The 22,930-nt window shown below is 39.2% G+C and overlaps 1 protein-coding gene across 4 annotated transcripts in view; it reads left to right on the top strand.

The window, feature by feature from the left end:
• The window catches only part of LOC106570233 (collagen alpha-1(XXII) chain), a 76,569-nt gene that overhangs the window by 23,671 nt on the left and 29,968 nt on the right, over positions 1 to 22,930 (top strand). Inside the window, exons 12-38 of one of the 4 annotated variants that reach the window (XM_014142332.2) lie at positions 988 to 1,026; positions 3,055 to 3,108; positions 3,329 to 3,382; positions 3,479 to 3,532; positions 4,628 to 4,681; positions 4,800 to 4,844; positions 6,551 to 6,604; positions 6,731 to 6,784; positions 7,537 to 7,572; positions 7,689 to 7,718; positions 8,029 to 8,082; positions 8,248 to 8,301; positions 12,389 to 12,442; positions 13,024 to 13,077; positions 13,211 to 13,264; positions 13,403 to 13,456; positions 13,763 to 13,816; positions 14,458 to 14,502; positions 14,668 to 14,730; positions 14,860 to 14,913; positions 15,291 to 15,332; positions 15,608 to 15,640; positions 16,107 to 16,160; positions 16,507 to 16,560; positions 17,370 to 17,423; positions 17,508 to 17,561; positions 17,707 to 17,760. In XM_014142332.2, coding sequence (XP_013997807.2) covers positions 988 to 1,026; positions 3,055 to 3,108; positions 3,329 to 3,382; positions 3,479 to 3,532; positions 4,628 to 4,681; positions 4,800 to 4,844; positions 6,551 to 6,604; positions 6,731 to 6,784; positions 7,537 to 7,572; positions 7,689 to 7,718; positions 8,029 to 8,082; positions 8,248 to 8,301; positions 12,389 to 12,442; positions 13,024 to 13,077; positions 13,211 to 13,264; positions 13,403 to 13,456; positions 13,763 to 13,816; positions 14,458 to 14,502; positions 14,668 to 14,730; positions 14,860 to 14,913; positions 15,291 to 15,332; positions 15,608 to 15,640; positions 16,107 to 16,160; positions 16,507 to 16,560; positions 17,370 to 17,423; positions 17,508 to 17,561; positions 17,707 to 17,760 — 1,359 coding nt within the window. The remainder of the gene's footprint in view (positions 1 to 987; positions 1,027 to 3,054; positions 3,109 to 3,328; positions 3,383 to 3,478; positions 3,533 to 4,627; positions 4,682 to 4,799; positions 4,845 to 6,550; positions 6,605 to 6,730; positions 6,785 to 7,536; positions 7,573 to 7,688; positions 7,719 to 8,028; positions 8,083 to 8,247; positions 8,302 to 12,388; positions 12,443 to 13,023; positions 13,078 to 13,210; positions 13,265 to 13,402; positions 13,457 to 13,762; positions 13,817 to 14,457; positions 14,503 to 14,667; positions 14,731 to 14,859; positions 14,914 to 15,290; positions 15,333 to 15,607; positions 15,641 to 16,106; positions 16,161 to 16,506; positions 16,561 to 17,369; positions 17,424 to 17,507; positions 17,562 to 17,706; positions 17,761 to 22,930) is intronic. The other 3 variants (XM_045694750.1, XM_045694749.1, XM_045694751.1) reach the window with 3 other exon arrangements.

Raw genomic sequence — 22,930 nt, 5'->3', positions numbered from 1 at the left:
AGGGTGAGTCAACATGTTTTTTCTGCTTGCACGACCACTCGTACACTCACACACACGCGTACATAGAAATCAGTACTATGGACAGCATAATCATATTTAGCTTACGTTGATTAGACTAAATTGTTTTTGGTATCTTTTAGTAATCACTGTATTAGACTAAGCAGAGGTGATTTGATGATGTTGAAATGTTCAAGTTGAAATGGTGCTGGAATAGTGGAGGCAGCTCCTGTTTTCTTTGTGACTTGCGGTAACTCTCTGTTGTTCTAAATCAATAGTTGTTTAGTGGGCCGAAAATGTTGGAAACATGAACTTGCTTGACGTTGCTGTAGGTCATGTAACTGTGTGTTACGTGCAATACGCTTTGTGGACTTCACAGGACAGAAGTTGCTATCCGGTTTTGTGAAAAAACTAAATTGTGGTTGAATTTATTCTGACACTGTCTTCTTATTGTCTCTGTCTTAGGCCTACACATCACGGTCGCAAGGCATATGAACTAACAGGTTATAGAACAACAACGCAATTATCACAACACACAGGTTGTACTGTAATATGGCTCTTTTTGGTTCCCCAGTGATTTTACCCACGCACCGCTACTGCTTTAGAACCCTTTCAACTTTGAACACACTACAATTTGCATTTCCTGCTGCGCTAGAAAATTCTCAGCGACAACAGAACATCAAATTAAAATAGCAGATCTGTATGGGCCTGACATTTGAAAGATAAACAGTTGGTAGTAAGCATACTGAACAGTCATATTAGAACATAGCTTGTTTACCTCATATTGGAGTGTTTTGTTGTAGTGTGTGAATTATATGATACGAATCAATCATGTTTAAAGTTCCTGCTAGATGATGTGTTACTCTACGTAGATATTAGACTTCCAAGTGTCCGTTATCTTAAGTGGCATGCCCCTCCTTTATCTTTTCTGCTGTCTTTTCTTTCTCCAGCCTCGATAATAATTGATCCATGTTGATTGATTATTTGCAGGGCAAAGTAATATCTGTCAAGGGAGACAGAGGTGAGAAGGTAAGGTCATGGTTTTGACAGTGAAACTCCTCTCGTCATAATAATAATAACAATAACAGTGCATGAGCATCATCATATCCTAACCCTCTTCAACCAAAGATGTCTGTCTCATTGGATCTATCACACACATTTAACAAAGACAGAATTACATCTCCTAAAGTACGGTAGCACTGTAGAAAACAATATAATTTTTTTCTTCGGAATACCACACCATTTTTTGGGAGTAGGAAAATGGCTGTAGATGTCAGAGTGAGAATTACAGGACTGTTGGCCACAGAGGACAAGCACAGAAACATTTCAGTTGAATGCATTCAATTGTACAACTGACTAGGTATCCCCCTTTCCCTTTCCCTTTCCCTTTCCCTTTCCCATACAGACGCCCACCTGCTCCGTTAGAAACACACAATTTGGTTCTGTTAAACACACACACACTGGCTTCGCCCAGTTCAGACTACACTAAATCTGGGTTCAAATAGGATTTGACTTTTTTAATAGTTTTGTTTTCTGGAATGAGCTTGCCTGGTAGATAGTTCCAAAACCACACCGATCTGGCACTCCAGCCAGGGAAGGGAAAGGGGTACCTAATCAGTTGCACGACTGAAGGCATTCAACCAAAATGTGTCTTCCGCATTTTACCCAACCCCTCTGAATCAGAGAGGCTCAATCAAGCACTCAAAGTATTTGAAAAGCATTAAATACTATCTGAACCCAGGTCTAGTGCTGACAGTTGCACCTGTAGCGAGTGTGCTGTCATTTCAAAATGCATGCGATATGTAGGCAGTGTAACTTCCTGCCTTGATATCCACAGTGTTAGGACTCAACATCAACAGTCTCAACGTTATGGACTCACTCCAGCCATGTTGACTCACAACACACGCAGCCACTCTTAGCTAAAAAAAGATGCATGCCTGAATCCTGGCAATTTATTTATTTGCGGAGATGATGTGGTAGTGTAATTTCCAGAGCTAGTTGGAGAAGAAGTGCAACACGCACCTAATGTCTGAGGAGTTTACTGTTTCTGCTTCTATACTATCTATTTATCTATCGCTGTCTGCAAAACCCTTAGAAATAGAATGACTATTCTATTTCATTCTATTTCTGGAAAATCCATGGGTTTTTACAATTCTGTTTGTGTCAACTTTACAAACAGAATGCAAAACTTGACGTTAATTAGTACTCCCACAGGTGTGGTCAGAATGGACATGCTGGCACATTGACTTGTAAGTGGTAAAAGGGAATTCATCATGCTCTGCTTGCTACTGTAGTAAATACATCCTCAACAGTCTAGACTAGACGATCGTACAAAAGTATTTTGTGTATAATTTCCTTTCATTATAGGCTGCCATTGGTGTATGAAATTTTTTGTTGCAATGCTGCTCTCTTTTGATGAAAAAGGGACGTGCGTCAAAGTGATATGAGCTCTGAGAGTAATGAAAGGGTAACATTTTGACTTCTAAAGAAAGTGATTTATGAAGTGAAGTCACAGTAAAGCCTTTCTGGTGGTCGAAGGCTTAGTGGCACTATGTAATTAAACATTCCCACTTTTCTCTTCTAAGACTCTAAATGCTTTGGAGGGATTCCTCGGCACAAAGAATGGCATCAGAGCACAAACCAAAACTACAATGTTAAAAGGCTACAAAAACGTTCTAAGCCATTGTTCCTTGAGGTAGGGTTGAGTTTGGCTGTGTATGAACTGACCTCTGCGTTTAGAACACTGTGGGTCTTCGAGAAGCGGACCAGACCACTGTTATAGTTTGGCCCCCAACACCATTGTTCAAAAGTTCTGTACTAACTGTTCGTCCTTGCTTGGTTATGTACAGTGTGTGTATTCTGTTTTGTCCCAAAAGCAGTTTTTATGTTTTTTTTTTGTGTACTACATGTTCTAACAGTAATCTACTAATCCCTGTTCAGGAAGTGAACCCCAGCATATTGTCTCGCAACACGTCGTCGCTGTCAGCATCTGTTACGCCATTACGCCTAGGCATCAGCGGTGTCCAGCAACCCTAACCTCCTCTCCTCTCTCTACAGGGTGATCCCGGGAGACGGGGGGCATCCGGCGATGAAGGATCCAAAGGGGAGAAGGTGAGCTGATCCTTAAGAGTTTTGCTTTTATAATGATGCTTTTCCACTGCTCTGTACCTCTCAGGACATGTCTGTCACAGAGGTGATTCATTAAATGGTGAGGCTTGACGTACTGCATCTGTTGCCGCTGCTTGTCTGCAAGTAGATTCTACATTAGGACATGTACAATAGACAGGAATGATATACTTTGTAGATGATTGTGCTTTAAAACCACTTCCAGGGAACCAGTGGAGCTGCGGGTCTTGCTGGGAAAGATGGATCTAAAGGAGAAAGAGTATGAGACAACCATCTTACACTAATATTCTCTTACTGTAATTATAATGTAAACCTTTCTGATTAACTTCTGGATCTTTCTGCTTTATTGTGACAGGGTGAATCAGGGCTGGCAGGCGATCAGGGATTACCTGGACCTCTGGGACCAAAGGTGGGTGAACATTCTATTTCTCCTTGTTGATTCCATGTAGGCCTTGGAGAGTATACAATAGCCAATGTACTTTCATAACTACATGCAATACGCTCTTTGCAAACCCTTTTCTTGTGGTTGACACTGTGTTGGAGGATTTATGGCAGGTTGAGTGAAAGCTTAAAGAATGTAGGCAGCGGAGTTTATATTTGTTTTTTTCTACTCTGATATCAAAGACAGCCTTGTTCTTTGTGTTCTGTGTCTTGGTGGACGTTTAGACATTTGATGGACAATTACCTCTCTGCTTGCTATTGATTTCCTGTGACTTGGCTGGCTGTCTTCTGCTGACTTCTCTTCTGTGAGACAGCTGGAGAGGGAGGGGTAAGAGGGGGAGAGAGAGCAAGAAGGAAAGTGGGGAAGAGAGAGAGAGGAAAGAGAGAGAAGGGAAAAGGGGAGAGAGCGGTTAGGTTTTGCCAATGTGCTGTGTGACCATTCAGTCCCGGACTCCCAGAGAAAGAGAAAGTCTCCCTGTTGACAGAACTATGGAAATTTCCAATTGTGTAAGTTCATGTTTTTTTAGACTATACACCAGGGAAATGAGTCAAAAGCCTGAACATAGCGTGTCCTTGTAACTGTGAATTCCATGTTAATACGGATACTTTTGTATTGTGGTGAGTTTAATCACTACCTAATACCTACTGTAGCTAAGACCATTGCTCCTCAGGGAGCCTAGCGTAGGCCATCGGTGGCTTTCCATTGCACTCTGACACTCCCACACTTGGCACAGTCAGAACAAAGGTCAGGGGTCGGGGTCCCCCTAGAGGGTCACAATGCTAACAGGTGTTGTTGCTGTTCTGGTTGCTTATTTGCCTCTACAGAATCCATATACTATACCTCACAAGTTAACTTGTCAAGTTAGACACAGCAAAATGGGTTTTTCCCCCTCTACCCCTTTTAATCTCTTACCCCTCATATGACCTAATATGTAATATTACTGCTCAACTTGAAATGACTGGGAAATAACATTGCATCAGTTGTACTGTATCTGTAGGTTACTGGTCTTTACTCAGCATCTGTTATCCGTCAACATAATGTCTGGTCATTTTGTTCCTACAGGGAATTCAAGGAGACTCAGGACTTCCTGGTTCATCTGGACTCAAAGGTGTCGGTGTGAGTAGAAGCAACAATAAAAATGTCATACATAAGCCAAGTAAATAGTTTCAGACAAACCTATGTTTTCTAAAAGTATCTTTGGATGTTACTGTATGTCTGTGTTGTACTATGTTAGGGTGAAAAAGGTTTGAAAGGAGATAAAGGATCAGCAGGATTAAGGGTAAGTATTGTTACATGTCCTATATTTGATTCAAATGATCATCAAGTATCATAGGTCATCACAAGCATGACTGGTTAAAGAAATCAAATATAACTGCATGTAGAGTTGAGAATAGAAAGCTCCACCGGGTTTGGCTAACTCTAAAAATAGCAGACTGACACACTTAGCTAAAATGTACAGGTGTGTGTATACCAATTCCCTGCCGGTATACAAATTGAAATAAAGGTAATAGAATTTTTAACAATTGACAGATTTTTCCTAATTAAGGGTTAAATTCGTAGTTTATGAGAAGGAATATAGACCTCAATCCCAGAGGGGAGTAATGGTGCAGACAGATGTGGACCGGCCTCCTTGATGCACTTTCCACATTTCCTGTCCTGGGCCCGAGGGGGCGGATCCTAATAATACCACTCATTCAAGGCTAGCTACCTACAGTACTGTGTGTCAATGCCTCAGTTTCCTCTAAACGTTAAGGACTTCCTGAAATATAGACTTTCACTGCTGCTGATGGCCATTGACTAGGATAGAACACACTAGACAATCAGTCAGAGTGATTGTGGCCTATGCTTATAATGATTAAACTGAAGTAGCACCCAAAATAGTGTAGCCTATATGATTCCTGGCCTACTGGACTTCACACAGTATGTCAAGTGGGTTGTTGAGGACTATGGTTGTTATTAGGCTTTTGAGATACAGATTGTCCTCTGCGTTGGGTGATGATGTGAAATGATAGGACTTAGATGTGCTGGTAAGTGTCATAGAAATAGACTAGGGTTCGAGGTGAAGGGTTTTAGATGTACCCGCACAGCAAGAGTAGAAGATTATTTACATGGTGGGTTGGGTGAAATTAACTGCCAACCGAGGCAAAAACGGATACACCTACATAAAGACTTTATAACACACTCATAACCCGTGTATACCACATCCATTGGTCGTTGACATACGTCTCTGAGGTTGCGAAACAGAATATCTTTGCATGTCCTTCATAGTCCAGGCTGTCAACACATAAAGTGAAGAATCATTAACCCTGTACATTTACATTTTAGTCATTTAGCAGACGCTCTTATCCAGAGCGACTTACAGTAGTGAACTTTTTTTTTTGTACTGGCCCCCCATGGGAATCAAACCCACAACCCTGGTGTTGCACACACCATGCTGGCGTTGCAAACACCATGCTCTACCAACTCAGCCACAGGGAAGACTAGTACTGAACATACCACAAATGTCTTCTCCACCAACCTCCACCAACTCTGACAGAAAGCCATGGAGTAGGTTTGAGAACAGAACAGTCTGGAGAAGTGTTTACTTTTCTGGAGGTGACAGAGGAAGTGGTGATTCAGAACAAGAAGTGGTGGTTCAGAACAGGAAGTGGTGGTTCAGATCAGGAAGTGGTAGTTAGGAGAGTCATCTCGGGGTCAGATAGGGGTCAGGGGTATCCTTGTTGTTGGCAGATAGAACAGTCACAAAGCCTGACAGACATGCGAGACGTGTGTGATGTATTCAGCACTAGCTACCTGCTGGAAAAAGTGTTGACTGTCACAATTATGTTCTTTTGAAACAACAAGGTCTTAGATAGAATGCAGTACAGCTGGGAAGATGTGGCAAGGTTATTGTTAGTCATGGCAGGTTACTTTAGAATCTCATCTCTTATGTACCTAGAAGAGCATTTCTATTCAACATTGAACACTGTTCCTTCTTCCTCACAGGGTGACAAAGGTATTGACGGATTCCCTGGAAAACCTGGTGTTCCTGGAAAAGATGTGAGTTGTCATTTTCTGTTTTGCAGGTGCATACCGACGTTTAAAGAAGAGAAAGACCTGAATATTTCTTTCACTGGTAATAACTGCTCATTTCAGAATGCTGTTTTGTTCTGATTTACTGTCTAGGGTTTGGGAGGACTGACTGGTGCACCTGGAGCCGCTGGAGTGAAAGGGGAAAAGGTATGGTCTCCTCTCTATCAAACACTGTAATACAACACATGATCATGAACAATACAATATGTGAATCGGGACAAAACTTTCCTCAAAGAACACTCAAGAAAACCCATGAAACAAGAGTTGATATGCTATGCACCATTTTAGGATTGATAGGCTGAAGGTCTTATCCAGAGAGACTCGCAATCACTGCATTAGCCGGTAAAACAATCACATAATATCACGATCAGTGTAGGTAAACCTTTAAAAAAGAGAGGTTATCTACAAAGACTTTCACCAGACTGAACTCCTAAGTTACAGTCTGTGTTTTCCAGATGTTCCTCTGTTTTCCCCCTCTTTTCCCATCATCCCCCTCTTTTCCCATCATCCCCCTCTTTTCCCATCATCCCCCTCTTTTACCATCAAAGGTGGCCCATTCATCTGTCTGATATGATAACACATTAAGCTTGTCTGTCTATAATTACACACACACACACTCTCACACACACACACACACACACACACACACACACACACACACACACACACACACACACACACACACACACACACACACACACACACACACCTCAAGCACTGTATGAAAAGTTAAACTTCACATAACACTACATACCAGAAACTACTATTGCTCTTGTCATTGAAATTAATGTATATTTGCCATCTGAAATGTTACCCCAGAACCCACACAAATGATTTAAAGAGACAACTTTTCAAAACGTTTTTTTTTTAAATTCCTGTCTGGTTTCACTGTCTTGCAGGGAGAGATAGGCCCTGCTGGAATGCCTGGGGATATGGTAAGTATTTTAACGTCATGCACTGTATACTCCACTAGCATGGTGCCAATGCCAACCTGATACACCGTAGAGTGATTGTAAAAACACATACTGAAAATGTTATTTAAACCACACAGGTTCAAAGCGAGGGCTTGAAAGGAGTGGATGTGAGTACATGGATATAGTAATTTTATCTTCATTTTTTTCTTTTCAGTATTTTGTGCATGGGTCTATATCTTTAACACTATCAACTGCATAACTAAGTCTCCATCTGTTGCCATAGAATAACAGTGTGTCATGTAAGGTCATGAAGGAAAGTACACTAGATTGCACAGAGGTTGAGTTACTACACAGTAATGGTTGCAGTAACATGGACAGTATAACACTCCTGTGACGTACAGTATATTGTTATTAAGTGATGTCTGTCTCTCATGGACTCTGACTCTGTTACGTCTTTCTGTCTGTTCTGTGTTCCAGGGACCTCCAGGACCTCGTGGCCCTCCAGGGCCTGACGGCCCACCAGGACCCCCTGTAAGGAACCACAATTTATTACTTCCTCTGTAGACCCCAACTTCATCTTTATCCCAATTATGTTATCTGTATAGATAACAGACGAATGCAAAAAGGCCCACTGGCTCTATAGCTTTACCAGTCAAAGCTGAGGTAGAAAAATGACAAGTGCATTTTTTCCCCCAGGGAGCACCTGGTCAACTTGGTTTACCTGGCGAACCTGGAGAGTTTGGCCAAAGGGTAAGAGTTTAACCTTTGTTATAGGATTTACATTCCTTTGATTGCAGTTATACTGTAGGCCTACATCTGACCTCACTGGTACTTTAGTCATAAGAGGTTAAGGCGTGGCACAAACAGGTTTCCTCCCATATTCTCAAAACCATATAGCTAATTTTCTCAACATGGTACTCAAAAGTAAAAAATGTTTCTCTCGGTATCAAAGCACTGTAGTCATAGAGACTGCATGTTGACAATACACAGTAATCTGTATCACAGCAGTACACAGCTGTTGGATTCGTCCCTTTGTTTTTCTACAGGGGCAGTTTAGGAAGTCAACTGTCTCACAGAAACAGGGATGGTGTAAAAGGTTTATGAACCTTAACATCTGTGTCGATATCCTAACAATAAATACACGGATATTCTATTCTAGGCAAGAAAATGCCTATGATAACATTACACCGTCATTTTCTGTATTGCCATTGTCGATGTGGTCTTTTTTGCACATATCTCTGGATGCATTTAATGGCTTCATGAGCAGCTTAACGGCTGGCTACTCTCTTGCCTCCTGTTGTGGTGGAACCACCTACAGTGAGGGAAAAAAGTATTTGATCCCCTGCTGATTTTGTACATTTGCCCACTGACAAAGAAATGATCAGTCTATCATTTTAATGGTAGGTTTATTTGAACAGTGAGAGACAGAATAACAACAAAAAAATCCAGAAAAACCCATGTCAAAAATGTTATAAATTGATTTGCATTTTAATTAGGGAAATAAGTATTCGACCCCCTCTCAATCAGAAAGATTTCTGGCTCCCAGGTGTCTTTTATACAGGTAACGAGCTGAGTTTAGGAGCACACTCTTAAAGGGAGTGCTCCTAATCTCAGTTTGTTACCTGTAAAAAAGACACCTGTCCACAGAAGCAATCAATCAATCAGATTCCAAATTCTCCACCATGGCCAAGACCAAAGAGCTCTCCAAGGGTGTCAGGGACAAGATTGTAGACCTACACAAGGCTGGAATGGGCTACAAGACCATCACCAAGCAGCTTGGTGAGAAGGTGACAACAGTTGGTGTGATTATTCGCAAATGGAAGAAACACAAAATAACTGTCAATCTCCCTCGGCCTGGGGCTCCATGCAAAATCTCACCTCGTGGAGTTGCAATGATCATGAGAACGGTGAGTAATCAGCCCAGAACTACACGGGAGGATCTTGTCAATGATCTCAAGGCAGCTGGGACCATAGTCACCAAGAAAACCAAGTAACACACTACGCCGTGAAGGACTGAAATCCTGCAGTGCCCGCAATGTCCCCCTGCTCAAGAAATCACATATACATGCCCGTCAGAAGTTTGCTAATGGACATCTGAATGATTCAGAGGACAACTGGGTGAAAGTGTTGTGGTCAGATGAGACCAAAATGGAGCTCTTTAGCATCAACACAACTCGCCGTGTTTGGAGGAGGAGGAATGCTGCCTAAGACCCCAAGAACACTATCCCCACCATCAAACATGGAGGTGGAAACATTATGCTTTGGGGGTGTTTTTCTGCTAAGGGGACAGGACAACTTCACCGCATCAAAGGGACGATGGACGGGGCCATGTACCGTCAAATCTTGGGTGTGAACCTCCTTCCCTCAGCCAGGGCATTGAAAATGGGTCGTGGATGGGTATTCCAGCATGACAATGACCCAAAACACACGGCCAAGGCAACAAAGGAGTGGCTCAAGAAGAAGCACATTAACCTGTTGGGGCTACAGGTTAGCAATGAACCCCGAGCCGGGATTGCTAACAAGGCTGGAAATTCAAAACATCAAAAATCTAATCATTTCAATTTCTCAAACAATCAACTATTTTACACAATTTAAATGATAAACATCTCCTTAATCTAACCACATTGTTCGATTTTCAAAGAGGCTTTACGGCAAAAGCATAAAGTTAGATTATGTTAGGACAGTACATAGCCACAAAAGTACAAACATCCATTTTCAATTCAAGGTCAGGCGTCACCAAAAGCTGAAACCAGCTTGAATTATGCACTAACTTTTGTCAATCTCCATCAGATGACACTCCTAGGACATTATGTTATACAATACATGCATTTTTTGTTCCATCAAGTTCATATTTATATCCAAAAACAGCATTTTACAGTAGCGTGAAATTCAGATTTTTTCTTCTCTGAAATGCTTCCGGTGAACATAACAAAATTACTATTCGAAAACATTGGTCAATTATAATATTGTCATTCAAAGAATAATATATTATCATCTCGTAATTGCTACCGAATGGCCAGATCTCAAAATAACTTTACTGGGAAATCACATTTTGCAATAAACGGGGTGCTATGCTAAGAACAACAGGCTATGCTATACAGTTAGCATCATCTAAAATCGATAATAACATTGTAAATATCCCCTTACCTTTGATTATCTCCATCAGAAGGCAGGCATCCCAGGTCCGGAAGGCATCCCAGGTCCGGAACAAATGTGGTTTCTTTTGACAAAGTTCATAATTTATGTCCAAATAACACCAAGTACTTAGCGTTCATTATGCTCCCACAAAACGTGGTGGGGGGACTGTAAAATCACGCCGAAAAGCTAAAAAAACTAGTAAATAATCTATTTATGTTCGTTCAAACATGTCAAATGTTGTTTAGCATTAATCTTTTGGTCCATTTTTAACGTTAAACATCAGTAATATTTTCACACAACCTATCCTATGTCTAGATAAACAATGAAGACAAAACTCACGTTTCTCAGATTTATGCGCAGGCGCGAAAAAATGAAGTGATGACATGTCAACTTCCTTGGATTCTAATTTGCTCTCTGTTTATCATAGACGCTTCAAACAACTTTATAAAGATCGTTGACATCTAGTGGAAGCCGTAGGTGTTGCGAAATGAATCCTTTCTCACTATGGTATCTATAAAACAATGACACTGAATAGTACAGTCACAAAATTCACATTTTTTTTAATCTATTTTTCACAGGTTTTTGCCTGCAATATGAGTTTTGTTATACTTACAGACACCATTCAAACTGTTTTAGAAAATGCAGAGTGTTTTCTATCCGAATGTGTTAATAATATGCATATCCTAGCTTCTGAGTTGGTGTAGGAGGCAGTTAAAAATGGGCACATATTTTTTTCAAAATGTCTCAATACTGCCCCCGAGCCCCAGGTCTTGGAGTGGCCTAGCCAGTCTCCAGACCTTAATCCCATAGAAAATCTGTGGAGGGAGTCACATTCCCTCCACATTCACTTTCAACAGTCACATTCCCCTATACTGTACACTGTATGTACATTCTAGTCATTTAGCAGACTTATTCAGAGCGACTTACAATGAGTAGTAGATCCACCGCTTCAGAGCTGTCAACAGTCCTACCCCAGGAACACTACAAAATACTACAGAAGGCTGTAACAGAGACAGGAAGCCTTGCTCTGACAGTAGTGACTACCCAGCAAGCTGGGAAGATTCCCAGGACATTAGCTAACATTTCCATGAAGTTGTATGTAGGGTTTTATCTAACAATTAATTTTTTTATTGGCATGACATAACAATAACATCCCAAAAACATTCAAAAAATGTTTTTGATTTAAAAAAGAAAATCCACCAGAAAATGTTTTGACACATGAAGGTCAATGTCCAAACCCATTCATATCTGTCAGTTTAAACTAGAGATATCCGTTTTTTTGCATGGTATGCGTCTCAATCCAATGCATCCGTCTATGTTGCACATCTGCATCTGCAGTGATAGGTGACAGAGAGAGAGCGGTGTTTGTCAGACCATGAGACATCACCACAGCCATCATCAAAGTTTCCCTGACAAGCCTCAAAGAATTGTCCACCCCCCATCCTTTACATATATCAGTCACAGCACTAAGGCCGTCTCAGGTTAACCATGACGCTGTAGCTTAAACAGTCCTGCAGAGGGCAGTATATCACAGTTCAGAGAATGAGAGAGAGTTGAATACAGGAGTTGCTAGAGCAACAAAGGTTTTAAAGCATTGATTGTACTAAGTGAATAAACATTTTTTCCTGCACAGGTTTATTTTCTCCCATTGTGACATGTTTTGATGTATGATGGTTGATTTTCCGTCTATCTTTTTCAGGGCAAGAAAGGTGAAAGTGGATTACCTGGTGTTGATGGGCTACCCGGACCTCCTGTAAGAGTACTATTTTATGTCTATGTGCTATATATTGCAGGTACTCTTTATTGTGTCCTACAGTATCAGATCATTTACAGATATATTCCATGACAAAACAATCTGTTGGAACATGAAGGCTATGTGTAATAGTATGACTCGCCGCTTCATAAGATCTCTTTTTGACATTATGAATGGAGTATGTGTCAGTTATCAGCACAGCTGTTATATCAGGCTCTGGCTCATTGAAAAACATTTTGTTCTTGATGTTAACTACTCACCAGGGACCACAGACCTGACATTACTGCGCTCTCAACACTAGCTTCACTAAACACTTCCACTGGAGGGAAAATATGCCCTGCCACTTCAGGAACTCATCCACATGACATCAATTAATTTAGATTCCATATCGCTCTTAAAAGCAATAATTAGTGCCTTAATGCCTGGGCTTTTTCCTGACTGTGTGACTAGCCTTCCAGGGATAACTCTTGATATTTCCACAGCTTGGAGCTATGACTGAATATCAGGCCAACCTAGAATGTCTTGCCTGTTGGACTGAGGTTGATGACAGTCTTTATTGATGATGCCGTCTCTCTTCATAGGGTCCCCAGGGGCCTCCTGGAGGGCAAGGAAACCCTGGACAAACTGGACCTCCTGTGAGTTCTGTGCACCAACAATCCTTTACATTGAAGGCTGTACAGCGCAGATGTACTGTCAGCTGTCATTCCAAAAGCTCATAGAGGAAATGAAATAATAGAAAGCTAATATATATATATATTCTTTGCTCAGGGTCTACCTGGTGAGATTGGATTTTCAGGGAAACCAGGAGAGCCTGGCAAAGCTGTAAGTTTACAGTATTTTTTTTCTCACATTTACATGTTACATGTTTGACATGTTATGATATGATTCACTGATGTACCATTGAGTTGTCAAAGTACTCATGTCCCAGACGTATCCCTATATAATATGTATTGTTGAAAGGGTTTACCTGGAAACGATGGGCTGGACGGAGTTCCAGGAAATGACGGAGACAAGGTCAGTGTAGTAGTAATAGGGATTCATGTTTCCTAACCAACTGAATGTTTCAGGCTTTTATTCCTTACTAACAGTAAGGAAACATCTAATAACATGTAGCATTCCAAAGGCATGGAGGACAGTGTGCCAACGTGTTATCCCTACTGACACATTTATGTTCTCAGATTGTTGTCAGATGGTAATGCCATGACCAACCTTCTTTCACAACCTATTTGCAATGTTGTGACAACGTAATGTGTTAGTTGGGATAATATCTGAAACAATACCATAAATATATAAAGCTGTGTTTTTCATTCATCTCCATAGGGGCCTAGAGGAGAGTCTGGATTGGATGGCTTCCCTGGTAAACCTGGTCCTAAGGTACAGTGATACTACAGTGATCCTACTCTTTGTCTGTGTCCAGCTATGGTGACAACGATGTAGGCTGTGTGTAGAAGTTTGGCTTGGAACGTTTTTTTCATCTGGTCACATACATCTGATGTGTTGTGCATTGAAGTCCACACAGGGATAAACATGCTTGCATTTGTCCAATAGAAACTCTCGTTTGCAACTAGATGCAGGCAAGAGTGTGCAAGTGTCACTGTGTCACCTCAATTTTGTCTCTCGACTTGTGTTCTCGTACGTCGTAAACTTTCATTCATAGGCGAGGTTGAAGCAACCTCATGATGGGTATAGGGAAAATGTGATTATCATGTAGTAGCCTGAACCTATTGAAGTTACATTGAGCTGGGTGAAGGGAATATGAATGACAGTCATCCAATATGCTGTAATGGAAATAAGGCCATGCTCATTAAAAAAATCGTCCAAGCTCATCTTAAACGGCACTGACTGCCACTGCTGTGCATTTATAGACTTAACATTTTCTTATTGCATATGGCTCATTACAGCTTCCCATTTGAATGCAAACGGCTATGATTGCAAGGTAGTTAATAGACAGTGTTACAGAAATGTCAAGCATGGTCTGAGGAATCGTATGATGACTGAATGTGTCACTCCTATAGGGTGAAGAAGGACCACCTGGGCCAAGAGGACCTGGAGGAGAGAGTGTAAGTCAATAATACATGGCTATCACCTTAAATCATTATACTCAACTCAAAGTGCCCCATCCCACATGCTCTTAATCTCTGTGTGTGTGTGTGTGTGTGTGTGTGTGTGTGTGTGTGTGTGTGTGTGTGTGTGTGTGTGTGTGTGTGTGTGTGTGTGTGTTACAGGGACCAGTTGGTTTAACTGGACAACCAGGGGTCGTTGGACCAAGAGGAGAGAAAGGAGGACAGGTGAGTTTGATCTCATAACCATCATTAAAGCCACAATCCTGAAATTTGTGCTTCAGCCCAACGGCAGCTCACATCTACATTTCCTTGTGTACTACGGTCCTGGTTTATGTCTTGTGTTTTCTTTTTTAGGGTGACAGAGGACAAGATGGCTCTCTCGGGCCAAAGGGTGACAAAGGTGACAAGGTAAGACAGAGATATGAGATGATAGAGCTGCAAAGACTCTCATGCAAACAGCTAGCTACTGTGTGTCACAACATTCTTTATTAAATGCCGTACAGTCTCTTACCTTTACTGTTACTAGAATGTGTTACTGACAGTCAGTAACTATGAACAAGATTCTTGTTACACTGTGTTTTGTTTGAAGAGGGATTGGATAAGCATGCTTATTAGCATAAAAGCTATGTTAGCTGCATGAAAGATAATTCCTGCTTGTACCAGAGGGTGTATTAGTCATAGAGACTTCCTCTCCACTTTGTCTCACTAACTACCACCAGGGGACTAGTGTGTTGTAATGAGCTAATTAACATTCCCACACTGTGTGTGTGTGCGTGTTGCCTCAGGGTGACACAGGACCCAAGGGAACTCCAGGAATACCAGGAAATGTGAGTAAAGTCAAGGGATGTTGAATGGAGTAAATTACCATATTAAGACACTGTAATCAACCTCAGGGAAGGACACGACGCATTGGAGTAAATTCGAACTGTGAAAATTGACATATCTGTTATCCGAATAATATTTGTGTCATGCATATATGATATTTTTTTTTTGTAATGATCCATGTACAACTAAGCAAACAAAAAAGTTATTGGAAAAGTGCATTACAATCTGAGGATGCTTGTTGGATAACTTGTCTCTATCTGTTGTGTTTTTCTCTCAGGTGGCCAATGTTATCCCTGAGCCTGGTGAGCCTGTAAGTACTATAGAAACCAACAAGATATCACGGTCTTACTTCCGTATTCAACTTTTGTCCAGGGGGGGTTAAACCAGAAAATAAAACGTTTAAACCAGTGTCTAGCACTGAGATTGAACCCACGATCCTTAGGGCCTGGAGCGCGCGGTTTAAGGCCGCTAGCCTACTAGATGTAATAGGCTCTCACGTAGCCCCCAGTGGACGATATTGAAGGCATTTCCTGACATCCTGGGGACCTGGAAAAATGTTGAATACTGAGGTCGATCTGGTGTGACCTGGCTGGTAGAAACTGCTCTGTGTGAGAAATGTTCTTCAGGCCTAATGCATGTATTGGCATTTTTTATGTAGTGTTTAGTTGATACAAAATAACAGTGTGGCCAGTCCTAGAAACTGTACACAACACGTATTACTATACAGCTAGACTTCCCAACTTGGACATGCGTTCATCCTTTTTCTTTCACCCTAGGGAAATCCTGGAGCGAGAGGAGAAAAGGGAGAGCAGGGGAATCCAGGAGAGATTGTGAGTTATTCAGAATAAAATGAGCCTTTTACCAAAGGAGCAACATTAGGCTGCATTTTGGGAAAATCAGCAATGCTCCAAACATTCCACTAGATGTCAGAAGAGATGTGAATCTATTGAAGTGCCCCCTTTATTTGGTAGAGTCAAATGGACATCAACCATACTGCAGTTACAGCGCTCTCTCTATGTGAACTAAAATACTGACAGCACTCCACCACTAGGGTGGGCACTGTGTGTTTGGCTTTTAAAGGAATCATCTGGCATTGCAAAAGAGCAAAATACAGTATAATTTGTTTGATGTTGAACATCATTCTGGGGATGTTACTAACCTGTTTGTTTTCTGAAGGGTCAACGAGGACTGCCTGGTGAACCAGGCTTTAGAGGACTGGCTGGACCACAGGTAAGGAGTTTAATCAATCAGTCAGTCAGTCAATCAAATGTTATTTATAATTGGACACTCACCTATTCACACCCCATGTAGTAACAATAACATAAGTTGGGCACTATAAAATCCATTTAATTTTTAATTCTGTTTTGTTAGAAAAACAACAAAAATTGATGTTTTAAGTCCACTACAATGCTTAAACCACACCAGGAGACAATTTGTTAGGTCTGGGAAACATTGAAGCCTAGTTACCCGTTATTTCAAGTGGGTACGTAGCAAGAGGCTCTTGTTCAGCGGTGGTTTTGCACAAGTGATGGTAGACTTCGCAAAACAAATCACCTGAATTTATGAAATAATCATGATATCTTTCTGCCAGGGAAGCATAGGATACTTTGTAGTTAACATTTCATTGAGAAGACGGTTTTCCTTAGCATCCTCGGTAACGGCTAGACAAAGTGGTAGAGAGGGGCATTCTCATGCCGTTGCGTCTTCACAAAGTTGCAGGAAATACGAATCACTGATGCATTCTATTCATGTCTTATGATAAACTTGGACAAATTAAATAATTTTCAATACATTTAGTTCATTCCCTGCTAAGGTCAATAATAAAAATATATTGTTGAATTCCATTTTAATGTCTGGATTCCGTGATTCCGTCGGCGTTCTCTGCACCTTATATTTTATAGGACTCTACATAAGGTGTCATCCATTGGAAAATAGAAAATCAAATTTCGACGTAATTTGACATACTATAGTGAATGATATCAGCGTCCTTCATATCCATAAATGACTGGCAAGTTTGTTTGTTATCCCCTTCAATTCAGGGCCCTAAAGGAGACATTGGCCCTAAAGGAGAGACTGGGAGACAAGGAGACCCTGTAAGGTTTGGGTCCTTAAGGCTGTATATTTGATAATACTTTTACATATAGACAGCTGTGAATGAAGCCTTGTTTCTCTTCCAGGGTCCTCCAGGATTGCAGGGTACACAGGGCACCCGTGGACTGCCTGGCAATGTGGTAGGTTCATTTTGTGGAAATGACAACCCAAAAACATTTTATACATATGGAATTTGTGTGTTGGTGTTTGAGGACGTCCCTAATGCTTTAAACTAACCTTTAACCTAAAGTGTGCCTTGAACTTCTCTCTCTGTCTATGACACAGGGCATCCCTGGAACCCTTGGACCACCTGGAATAGCTGGACAGAGAGGAGAGAGGGTCAGTAATCTTATCACTGCTATATGCATCAAAACACATGTGATCTCAAATGTGTTGTAATAGGGACATCATGTTGTAACTCATGTGTTCTAGGAACAACATATTGTAACTCATGTGTTCTAGGAACATCATATTGTAACTCATGTGTTCTAGGAACATCATATTGTAACTCATGTGTTCTAGGAACAACATATTGTAACTCATGTGTTCTAGGAACATCATATTGTAACTCATGTGTTCTAGGAACAACATATTGTAACTCATGTGTTCTATCATATTGTAACTCATGTGTTCTAGGAACAACATATTGTAACTCATGTGTTCTATCATATTGTAACTCATGTGTTCTATCATATTGTAACTCATGTGTTGTAACATATTGTAACTCATGTGTTCTAGGAACAATATATTGTAACTCATGTGTTCTAGGAACATCATATTGTAGCTCATGTGTTCTAGGAACATCATATTGTAACTCATGTGTTCTAGGAACATCATATTGTAACTCATGTGTTCTAGGAACATCATATTGTAACTCATGTGTTCTATCATATTGTAACTCATGTGTTCTAGGAACATCATATTGTAACTCATGTGTTCTAGGAACAACATATTGTAACTCATGTGTTCTATCATATTGTAACTCATGTGTTCTAGGAACAACATATTGTAACTCATGTGTTCTATCATACTGTAACTCATGTGTTCTAGGAACAACATATTGTAACTCATGTGTTCTAGGAACATCATATTGTAACTCATGTGTTCTAGGAACATCATATTGTAACTCATGTGTTCTATCATATTGTAACTCATGTGTTCTAGGAACATCATATTGTAACTCATGTGTTCTAGGAACATCATATTGTAACTCATGTGTTCTAGGAACATCATATTGTAACTCATGTGTTCTATCATATTGTAACTCATGTGTTCTATCATATTGTAACTCATATGTTCTAGGAACATCATATTGTAACTCATGTGTTCTAGGAACATCATATTGTAACTCATGTGTTCTATCATATTGTAACTCATGTGTTCTATCATATTGTAACTCATGTGATCTATCATATTGTAACTCATGTGTTCTAGGAACAACATATTGTAACTCATGTGTTCTATCATATTGTAACTCATGTGTTCTAGGAACAACATATTGTAACTCATGTGTTCTATCATATTGTAACTCATGTGTTCTAGGAACATCATATTGTAACTCATGTGTTCTAGGAACAACATATTGTAACTCATGTGTTCTAGGAACATCATATTGTAACTCATGTGTTCTAGGAACATCATATTGTAACTTATGTGTTCTAGGAACATCATATTGTAACTCATGTGTTCTAGGAACATCATATTGTAACTCATGTGTTCTAGGAACATCATATTGTAACTCATGTGTTCTAGGAACATCATATTGTAACTCATGTGTTCTAGGAACAACATATTGTAACTCATGTGTTCTATCATATTGTAACTCATGTGTTCTAGGAACATCATATTGTAACTCATGTGTTCTAGGAACAACATATTGTAACTCATGTGCTCTATCATATTGTAACTCATGTGTTCTATCATATTGTAACTCATGTGTTCTAACATATTGTAACTCATGTGTTCTAGGAACAATATATTGTAACTCATGTGTTCTAGGAACATCATATTGTAGCTCATGTGTTCTAGGAACATCATATTGTAACTCATGTGTTGTAGGAACATCATATTGTAACTCATGTGTTCTAGGAACATCATATTGTAACTCATGTGTTCTAGGAACATCATATTGTAACTCATGTGTTCTATCATATTGTAACTCATGTGTTCTAGGAACATCATATTGTAACTCATGTGTTCTATCATATTGTAACTCATGTGTTCTAGGAACATCATATTGTAACTCGTGTTCTATCATATTGTAACTCATGTGTTCTAGGAACATCATATTGTAACTCATGTGTTCTAGGAACATCATATTGCAACTCATGTGTTCTATCATATTGTAACTCATGTGTTCTAGGAACATCATATTGTAACTAATGTGTTCTAACATATTGTAACTCATGTGTTCTAGGAACAACATATTGTAACTCATGTGTTCTAACATATTGTAACTCATGTGTTCTAGGAACATCATATTGTAACTCATGTGTTCTATCATATTGTAACTCATGTGTTCTAGGAACAACATATTGTAACTCATGTGTTCTAGGAACATCATATTGTAACTCATGTGTTCTAGGAACAACATATTGTAACTCATGTGTTCTAGGAACATCATATTGTAACTCATGTGTTCTAGGAACATCATATTGTAACTTATGTGTTCTAGGAACATCATATTGTAACTCATGTGTTCTAGGAACATCATATTGTAACTCATGTGTTCTAGGAACATCATATTGTAACTCATGTGTTCTAGGAACATCATATTGTAACTCATGTGTTCTAGGAACAACATATTGTAACTCATGTGTTCTATCATATTGTAACTCATGTGTTCTAGGAACATCATATTGTAACTCATGTGTTCTAGGAACATCATATTGTAACTCATGTGTTCTAGGAACAACATATTGTAACTCATGTGCTCTATCATATTGTAACTCATGTGTTCTATCATATTGTAACTCATGTGTTCTAACATATTGTAACTCATGTGTTCTAGGAACAATATATTGTAACTCATGTGTTCTAGGAACATCATATTGTAGCTCATGTGTTCTAGGAACATCATATTGTAACTCATGTGTTCTAGGAACATCATATTGTAACTCATGTGTTCTAGGAACATCATATTGTAACTCATGTGTTCTAGGAACATCATATTGTAACTCATGTGTTCTATCATATTGTAACTCATGTGTTCTAGGAACATCATATTGTAACTCATGTGTTCTATCATATTGTAACTCATGTGTTCTAGGAACATCATATTGTAACTCGTGTTCTATCATATTGTAACTCATGTGTTCTAGGAACATCATATTGTAACTCATGTGTTCTAGGAACATCATATTGCAACTCATGTGTTCTATCATATTGTAACTCATGTGTTCTAGGAACATCATATTGTAACTAATGTGTTCTAACATATTGTAACTCATGTGTTCTAGGAACAACATATTGTAACTCATGTGTTCTAGGAACATCATATTGTAACTCATGTGTTCTAGGAACAACATATTGTAACTCATGTGTTCTAGGAAGATCATATTGTAACTCATGTGGTCTAACATATTGTAACTCATGTGTTCTAACATATTGTAACTCATGTGTTCTAGGAACAACATATTGTAACTCATGTGTTCTAGGAACATCATATTGTAACTCATGTGTTCTAGGAACAACATATTGTAACTCATGTGTTCTAGGAACATCATATTGTAACTCGTGTGTTCTAGGAACATCATATTGTAACTCGTGTTCTAGGAACAACATACTGTAACTCATGTGTTCTATCATATTGTAACTCATGTGTTCTAGGGACAACATATTGTAACTCATGTGTTCTAGGAACATCATATTGTAACTCGTGTTCTAGGAACAACATACTGTAACTTATGTGTTCTATCATATTGTAACTCATGTGTTCTATCATATTGTAACTCATGTGTTCTATCATATTGTAACTCATGTGATCTATCATATTGTAACTCATGTGTTCTAGGAACAACATATTGTAACTCATGTGTTCTATCATATTGTAACTCATGTGTTCTAGGAACAACATATTGTAACTCATGTGTTCTATCATATTGTAACACATGTGTTCTAGGAACATCATATTGTAACTCATGTGTTCTAGGAACAACATATTGTAACTCATGTGTTCTAGGAACATCATATTGTAACTCATGTGTTCTAGGAACATCATATTGTAACTTATGTGTTCTAGGAACATCATATTGTAACTCATGTGTTCTAGGAACATCATATTGTAACTCATGTGTTCTAGGAACATCATATTGTAACTCATGTGTTCTAGGAACATCATATTGTAACTCATGTGTTCTAGGAACAACATATTGTAACTCATGTGTTCTATCATATTGTAACTCATGTGTTCTAGGAACATCATATTGTAACTCATGTGTTCTAGGAACATCATATTGTAACTCATGTGTTCTAGGAACAACATATTGTAACTCATGTGCTCTATCATATTGTAACTCATGTGTTCTATCATATTGTAACTCATGTGTTCTAACATATTGGAACTCATGTGTTCTAGGAACAATATATTGTAACTCATGTGTTCTAGGAACATCATATTGTAGCTCATGTGTTCTAGGAACATCATATTGTAACTCATGTGTTGTAGGAACATCATATTGTAACTCATCTGTTCTAGGAACATCATATTGTAACTCATGTGTTCTAGGAACATCATATTGTAACTCATGTGTTCTATCATATTGTAACTCATGTGTTCTAGGAACATCATATTGTAACTCATGTGTTCTATCATATTGTAACTCATGTGTTCTAGGAACATCATATTGTAACTCGTGTTCTATCATATTGTAACTCATGTGTTCTAGGAACATCATATTGTAACTCATGTGTTCTAGGAACATCATATTGCAACTCATGTGTTCTATCATATTGTAACTCATGTGTTCTAGGAACATCATATTGTAACTAATGTGTTCTAACATATTGTAACTCATGTGTTCTAGGAACAACATATTGTAACTCATGTGTTCTAACATATTGTAACTCATGTGTTCTAGGAACATCATATTGTAACTCATGTGTTCTATCATATTGTAACTCATGTGTTCTAGGAACAACATATTGTAACTCATGTGTTCTAGGAACATCATATTGTAACTCATGTGTTCTAGGAACAACATATTGTAACTCATGTGTTCTAGGAACATCATATTGTAACTCATGTGTTCTAGGAACATCATATTGTAACTTATGTGTTCTAGGAACATCATATTATAACTCATGTGTTCTAGGAACATCATATTGTAACTCATGTGTTCTAGGAACATCATATTGTAACTCATGTGTTCTAGGAACATCATATTGTAACTCATGTGTTCTAGGAACAACATATTGTAACTCATGTGTTCTATCATATTGTAACTCATGTGTTCTAGGAACATCATATTGTAACTCATGTGTTCTAGGAACATCATATTGTAACTCATGT

Source organism: Salmo salar, chromosome ssa14 (assembly GCF_905237065.1).
Source record: "Salmo salar chromosome ssa14, Ssal_v3.1, whole genome shotgun sequence".
NCBI lineage: Eukaryota > Metazoa > Chordata > Actinopteri > Salmoniformes > Salmonidae > Salmo > Salmo salar.
The sequence above is the reverse complement of the archived record's forward strand: the minus strand, read 5'-3'. Positions and strand labels throughout refer to the sequence as shown.